This window comes from Micropterus dolomieu, linkage group LG06 (assembly GCF_021292245.1).
Source record: "Micropterus dolomieu isolate WLL.071019.BEF.003 ecotype Adirondacks linkage group LG06, ASM2129224v1, whole genome shotgun sequence".
Classification (NCBI taxonomy): Eukaryota; Metazoa; Chordata; class Actinopteri; order Centrarchiformes; family Centrarchidae; genus Micropterus; species Micropterus dolomieu.
Genome location: NC_060155.1, coordinates 29,760,512 through 29,768,640, shown reverse-complemented (window position 1 = coordinate 29,768,640; position 8,129 = coordinate 29,760,512). Strand labels below are relative to the sequence as shown.

At 33.3% G+C, this 8,129-nt stretch overlaps 1 protein-coding gene across 1 annotated transcript in view; it reads right to left on the bottom strand.

Annotated features, from left to right (window-relative positions):
* Positions 1–674: 674 nt before the first annotated feature.
* LOC123972043 (M1-specific T cell receptor alpha chain-like) overlaps positions 675–8,129 on the bottom strand; it is a 44,119-nt gene continuing 36,664 nt past the window's right edge. Inside the window, exons 2-5 of the mRNA XM_046051255.1 lie at positions 2,824–3,042; positions 2,444–2,485; positions 2,245–2,352; positions 675–1,057 (exon numbers count right to left, since the gene is read on the bottom strand). Of these exons, the coding sequence (XP_045907211.1) occupies positions 1,056–1,057; positions 2,245–2,352; positions 2,444–2,485; positions 2,824–3,042 (371 nt within the window). The 3' untranslated portion in view covers positions 675–1,055. The remainder of the gene's footprint in view (positions 1,058–2,244; positions 2,353–2,443; positions 2,486–2,823; positions 3,043–8,129) is intronic.

Here is an 8,129-nt window from a genome sequence, read left to right as displayed (position 1 = left end):
ATCCTGGTTTGGCCTTTGTGAAACGGTTAAAGCCAGGATGCACTGATCACATTAGATCAAGCCTAGATCTAACTCTTATCCTGGATTTCTAAATTCTGCTTTTGTGAAATAGCCCTCAGCCGACAGATCATAACCTGATAAACAATAACATCAGGGAGAGGAAGCACACTACGGTAGCATGCAAATTATAAACTAAGTCCAAACTAACAGAACAGCAACAGGGAGTCTAAATACGTTATAATAAGGCGTTAGCAACAAAACCAACAGGGGCTGAACTAATAACAAAGCGTGGCTAAGGGAGACAAGATAACAGAACAACACAGACAAACTCAGACAACCTCAACAACAGACTAAGATAACTGAACAAAACAGAGTAACACAATGATAACTAAATTGACAACAAATCAGACAGAGCAATCAAACACTAGCATACTAGACACAGGACAACAGACAGGACTGAAACCCAAAACACAACAGACAATATAACAGATACTGAACTGATTAAATAACCAAAAACTCACAGAGAGCTCAACTAAACAGAGCCGACAGGCAGAACGTGACATATTATTATTATTACCACAGATACAGCAGAAACGTCTGTGTGAAGTCATCAATGTCAACGAAACAGGAATAGTAAAAGCAGAAATTATGGATAAAAAACCAACAGTCATAAATCCTTTTTCAGTTTTTATTGTAACATCAAAGAGCAGTTTTTTAGTTTTTTTACTGAAAGCAAAACAATCTGCGTGTCAAACGTCAAATGTAACTGTGAAATTTACATTAGCAGAAAAGAGTAAAAATGTATTCATCAAAAGCAAAAAAACCTTCCAAACTATAAAAAAATTACATGTATTACAGAATGCCTGCATGTCTGTCAGCAGTATGATGATATTAACAAATTAACAGGTGTATACATGTTACTATACATGATGCAGATACACAAGACAGCGATGAAAGAAGAAGTTAAGCGATGACTCTGTTTAATCAAATCAATTAGAAAGTTGTTCTGTGAATCCGTCATCACGACGTTTTTCTCTGGTGAAGGTCTGAAGAGTTTCTGTAAGATAAAACATGAAAAAATTATTATTGTGACCTTAAACAGCTTTAAAATACATGATAATTCTAAATTTCATCAATTTAAATCTCTGCGGTTTGACTTCACACACAAAACAGAGCTTTCTGTTTTATTAAGATGTACAGAGTCAAAGCAGAGCCTAAATATATATAAAGAAAAAATTGTTAATGAAAAGTTAGTTTTTACAAACACTATAAACCACATCCAGTATAACCATCTAAGCCACTGATTGGGAACTTTGGTTATGGTATTTAAAAATGTCCACTGTAGCATCCCTTCAAAACAACTATGGTCAGCACCAAAGGTCATAACTGTTAAAGATCTAATGGAATTTCACAACACAAAGTTCAGGTAGAAACTTTGATGTTCACCTTGATTTTATGTCTTGTGGACGACGTTGCGTAAAAATTCAGTCTTCATGTGTCCCTCCTCTGTAAATCATGTCCATAATGGAAACCCTGTTTCCTAAAAATGATCTACTTTACTAATCTGCGTGTTATATTGGACATATGCAAACTGATGGGAATGAAGTTTTTAGTTTTAAAAAAACACAGCGATGGTCAATTAAGCTTTTAATGTGAAACACTTTCTGCCGATATTTCACATTAAAAGCTTAACAAGAAAAAGGGGCTTTGAGGTTTATTAACGGGAGCTTAATAGCGGGGCAATCAGTTAATCATGAATTCTATAAAACACCAAAAAAGTCCAGGGTGACGTCTTCGAACGTCCTGTTTTGTCCGACTAACAGTCCAAAACAAGTCCAAATACAGAAGCGCAGGAAATTCTCACATTGAAGCAACTGGAACCACAAAACGTTTGGCATTATTGCTTGAAACTGATTGAAATAATTAATCAATTAATCGATCAAAATGGTTTCTGATTGTGTTTCTGTTAATTGACTTATTGTTGCAGCCCTAAAATTCAGAATGTATTTTAATGCTGAACTGTAGAAGTGTTTTGAACGGAGCGGTGGGTGTGACATGACTCTGTTGTACTGACAGAATTAGTGCTGTGGAAATCAACATTATCCTGAATTTATAAAGACAACAGGAAAACACGGAGTATCAACAGCGAATAAACAGAAGTAGATCTGAAACAGAGAGGACTCTTTCCAAAATATGATCAAATATACCTATAAAACGGGGGAAATTTGAAAACTTTGTACTCACACTGACTGATCCACAGCCGGAGGCTCATCACGATGTTGAAGACGACGGTCTTGAAAAAGATCAGCCTGAGGATCGTGATGGTCAGAGTCATGCCGTTCACTGTCGGATCTGCAATCAACAACATCACAAACGTTAAATCAAAACACAAACAGAGCTTTGTAAACCCAGAGGCAACTGTTTAATCAGATTAAATACAAACCTAGCTCCAAAGTTTCTTCGCACAAACCGTCACCATCCGTCTCTGAAAGATATCAGACACAAAATGATTATTAGCTTTGAGAAATGCATTGATGTTTCAGAGCCCCATCATTTACAACAAGCTCCAAAAGCAACAACGTTCGCACCGTTTTTGATTTACATGTCTGCATTTAAACTTTTTCATTTTGGTCATTTTCCATAATCAGTCACACTTTTTAATTTTCTGTGTTCAAATCCGTTTTCCTTCCCTCTGGTCAGTAAAACCTTTCAATCCTCCTTTCTATCCTAGTTTTCCATTTTCTTTTTTTTCAGTTGATCCTTTAGTGTGCTGATAAAACTGATTTAATCAGGTGTCATACATATTAAATCATTTACACTTACCTTGACATTTTCCTTCACTTGTTGAATTTAACAAAGCCACCTGGTTGAACAGGCCATCTAGTGGTTCTTCTGATATCAGGACGGCCTCTGACTTATTGAATAGACCCTCATTTTTAGGGTCTAATTTTGTTGCGTTCTGTCTGCTGAAACCAGTCGCCAGGCATGCCTCTGTGTTGTTACCATCTTTCAGTTTATAGTAGGATGGCTCGAACTCATCCTCTGAAAAACACAAAAGACAGACAGCTCATTAACACACAGGAATAATGTTTAAACATTGCCAACGTAGCTGTGTATCCAGTTCAGAATAAGTGTTATGACTGAACATATTAGGAGAAAAGGAGCAAACCAAAGCACATCAAACTATAATCCAAAGAAGATGACGTCACTCACAGACACACTGTGATTGAATCACACACAGAAACATCAATTTCAGCTGAAGGTTTAAAACTGCTCATCAAAAAGGAACATTAATCATCACATCCCAAATCAGACAGCTGCTGGAAAAACTCTTTATTCCTGTTTTTGGAAGCTGAACTTAAGGTGTCCATTTTTTCAGTTGAAAGTTGTTCTATTTTTAATACAAGGATGTTTTATTCATTACTCAGTAGTATTGGCACATGTACTGTCTTTGTGCATGTTGCATGTTTTATTATATCATAGGAATAAAGGAACATATTTTTGTTCCCCTGAATGTATATCAAGTATCAAATATCAACAAAATCACATCAATACTTTTTCAATTCATTCAAGTATATTTTTAGCGGGTGAATTTTGTTGAATGATATGTATATTTAATTATTTTTATGCATCTGTTTTACTGCAGTAGTGTAATATATACAATATATTTACAATAAGTACACTTCGTAAAGTAGCATATTTTAAGTAAAGGTCTTGTGATACAAAGCATTTTGGTAACTCAAATGTACCCAAATGTGTAAAAAAAAAAGCATAATTTAGCCATAATATTAAGTTTAATTGTTAATACCATTAAGTGGTGTACATGGTAACGCTCCAGTAGCATCCTGATTTGGGATACATTAGATTAGAGATCCTTTAAGAAGTGATACAAAACATTTGTAGAAACATTTAAAGAGTTATGGATGCTAATGCTAATATAAACATAAACATATGTTTGCCGTAAATATACATTTACAGATAATTACTTACTCAACACAACGACCAGTTTTGATCCTGACCCAAACAGGATTTTGTTGTTGTTGTAATTCACACAACAGTTTGTCTAATTACGAAAATGACTCGGCATAATCTGATCTGAATGTGCATTTTTAAGTTTCAGAAACCAAAACTGTTGTTGGCTACTGTTAATGTTATCGTTAGTTTTACATTTTTAAGCAAAATAAAACAAAATGGAAACCTGATGTAAATCTCAACATGAATGTCACTATGACATTAAATTACACAATTACAACTCTGTTTAATTTTGATTCTGTTTGATTCAGAATAAGATTAAGTAACAAGAAATGTTGAAATTATTGTTGTCAGATAAAATAGATTAGATGTCTTTTGTGCTGTAATGTTCCGAATGCATTTTAAATTTTGATATCATGTTGTTATCATAATTATATTGTTATCCATATGTTATTATTAATAGGAATTAGGAATTCAGTTCATCTCGCACTTACTTGTCAGAATATCAAGTTTAATTCCAGATCCAAAGATAGTCCTGATGTTGTCATTCACACAAAGATTTGTTTGGCAGCAAAAACACATCAACAGCTCTGATGTGACTGAGCAAAAAGTGTTTTAAACATTTCTATTAATAAAGTAAATGTGTAGTAAATGTGTTGCTGTTTTTTTATGAGAGCAAAAATTTGGATTCCCACATTATCAGTTTTGTAACAAATCTGCACAATTAAAGTTACACAGGTGACGATGTTGTCGCATTCCTTATTAGCGAGTTACTAGTTTATGTTCATTTCTGCCCTCTAATTGCATTTTATTTGTTAAATACATGATTATTAAGTTATATATGTATAGTATTTGTTTTATTAAAGTGTGTTTGGTAAATCAGTGCCTGTAAACGCTCAGTGCAGTTTCATATATAAATATTTGTAATAAAAGAATGTTATTAGGTGATGTAACATGTAGAATGTAATTTTTTAAACTTGAGTTGAAACATAGCTACAGACACAAAATCATCACTTCCACATTATTGAGAATATATTGTTATTATGCTGTCTATATACATTTTAGCGGGATTTTTAAATAATGGTTAAAGGCAAATATTAATGTGTACATCTGTTAATTTAGACAATTCACTTACTTGACAATACAAACAGTCTGATTCCTGATCCAAATAGGATTTTGAAGTTGTTATTCACACAGGAACTAAACCAGTTACAAAAACCAGTGTGCTACTTCAACACAAAGCGAACCTGATTAAACTTAATGATTAGCGTCGATATGAAACTGTTCTGTATTGTGTTTTTTTAGTTACTATTTTACAAACAATTATACGTGTCGGTTATTAGTTTTATACATGTTTGGCTTTTTGTTTTAGTGTTGTGTGTTAGTATAATATAATAGTACACAGTAAACAGATAATAAGTGAATAAACTTGCATTACACTTCATTTGATGCCAAATTATATTTTACGTCCACTGCAAGATCAATGCCTCAGTTGATTAGTTGACATATAATTTGTAAATAAAATCCAACCTCACCAGAGAAGTTTTGTTGCTATTTGCAACACCTCTGAGGCGAAAAAGAGATAAACCACTCCACTATTATCTAAATATCTGTGCCATTGTGAGATTTGTATTAAAATGTGAATAGAACACTTTTTAACTCACTTTTTTCGACCTGAAGTTTAGTTCCAGCACCAAATGTTAGTTTGGAGACTCCAAGTTGTGTCACACATTGTTGTGTCACTGTGCAGTTTCCCCTTCTTTAGGTTCTTTATCTTTGTACCTTTAATCTTCTACATGAGGAGGATTTCAAATATAAAGCCATTATCATAATGTTATATGTTTTAAGATTTTTTGGAAAAGTGAGGTATGAGAAATTAACTTTTAATAACTTCAAAGTGTTCATTGGGAGCGGGGGACAGGGTTTAGATTTAGAAACGACTTGATAACGTCCAGTATTTCAATGTAAATATCTTTGGTTTTAGTGACACACCTTGCTGTTCAGTGTCACACTTACTTGTCACGATGATAAGTTTAATTCCAGCTCCAAACACAGTCCTGATGTTATTCACACACAGATTTATCTGGCAGCAAAAACACCAGCAAACTGAGAGTGCGGGGGGGGGTTGGATTTTATTTTATAAATGTTTATTCAGAGGATGTTAAATGTGTTATTTCATCTGCATGACATGTAACTGTCAAATTTAAATAACTGATTCAAACATTTATAAATAAAATAAGTGGCGGTAAGTGACAATGAATCATTACTTTCACTTAGAAACGACTAGTTTGGGTTAAAATGTGTCTGTTTGCTGAAGTAAGTGATTCCTCTGAAGAACAGAGACTCACTTTACTATCGACTAAATGTAACAATACTTTGTTTGATTATAGAAACTGTAGTTTTACACAAAGGTATTACATATGTAATGTTTGTGTAGTGAATATTTCAGTTGTGAAAGTTCGTTGATGAGTCAAAGTCAGCAGCTTCATGTTTATGGTAACTGTGTTAGTTATATTAGAAAAAGTTATGAATAAAATGTGTAATAACAAATGTAATGTGAAACAATGTGATTATCAGATCCCAACTTCAAATGTGTACTTTTTGCATTATAAAGTGTGTGATTACTAAAAAAACATAATTGCAATTATCAATGCATTTGCCAACCGGGTCTGTATAGCAGTTATAAATATTTAAAACACACACTTACGTGACGTAACAATAACTTTGATTCCAGATCCAAACGTGAGTTTGTAGTTGTTAGTATTCACACAGCAAGTTAGCAGCATTCAAAAACCACTGAAGAACCTTCACCATACTGACGAGATATCTTGTGGTTCTTCATAAATTCAACAAATCTACATATTGTGCATATTATGACTTATATTAGGATTCATATTTGTACTATTACCATGTCGAACGCCGTTTAGATTTCTTGAATATTGTAATCTTTAGTATCTTTTAAACAAATGTTTTTTTTTATCACATTAACAGTCCTGTAGCTTAAGATTTGAAGAAAAACCAGAAATAAACACACACGACTCACTCAGCCACACAGTTAATTTGATCCCACGGCCAAAGGTTATTTTCCATCCACTTGTCACACAGACATTCACTCCTTCACGAAAACATGTCACCTGGAAGTCTTGTTGTTTCGGAAGTCTTGCTATAAAACTTTAGTCTATTACGACAAATCATTATTATTGTTTTAATGGTTTTTAATGTTGCTAAGCAATAACTGGTTTGGATGATCAGACAAGATGCAGCGATTCAAAGCTGATTATATGTAAAACCACTTTGGCTGTTATTATTTTTGGACTACAGCGAGTTGTTTACGAGCATCATTTTAAAAAAATGCAGTGTTGGAAATGACCATTACTTTGTTAGAAAGTAAAACAGTCTTCAAACTGTGAACCTAACAGTCAAATACATTTATAAATAGAGAGATGTATCAAAGCATCACATTGTAGGAAGTGGAACCAGAAAATGTTTTGTCATTTATGAATTAATTAAACAAATACTTATCAAAAACTGCTTCTCTTGATTAATTAATCATTGATCCCTTAATTGTTTCAACATTACATGATTACTACTAACTAATCTCAATGGACTGTGCACACACATTTGTTTTTCAGCACTCACTTGTTTGTATGATTAAACGGATTCCAGCTCCAAAAAAGATCTTGAATCCACCCGTATTCACACAGTCAGCTGCCCCAGCACAACAAACACTGGCAGCTCAGACAGTCGATGTTAATGTGATTAAAGACTATTAAATCTCTTATTAGTGAAAGGTACATTACTGTTTGTTACTATTGACATTTTACAGTCAACTACCTAAATGAAAGTATGAAATGTTTCATCAGTTATGGAATTGACTCTAGCCAAATCATCCTTATGAAAAATCCTAGTGATATAAATGGTGAATATTAAACATATAATGAATCGCAAATTCAAGAATGATTAACATGTTTAAAGACGCTTTAAGTAGCCTTACTTTTGTCCCTGTTCCAAACTAGATTTTGTTCCATCTGTCACTCACACAACATGAAGACAAGCGTCATTATTACCTCCATGTTTGTTTGTAATGATTACACTAACTACAACTTAAACTTTTCTAAGAAGTGAAAAATGACATTATTATTACGCAAAAAGTGATG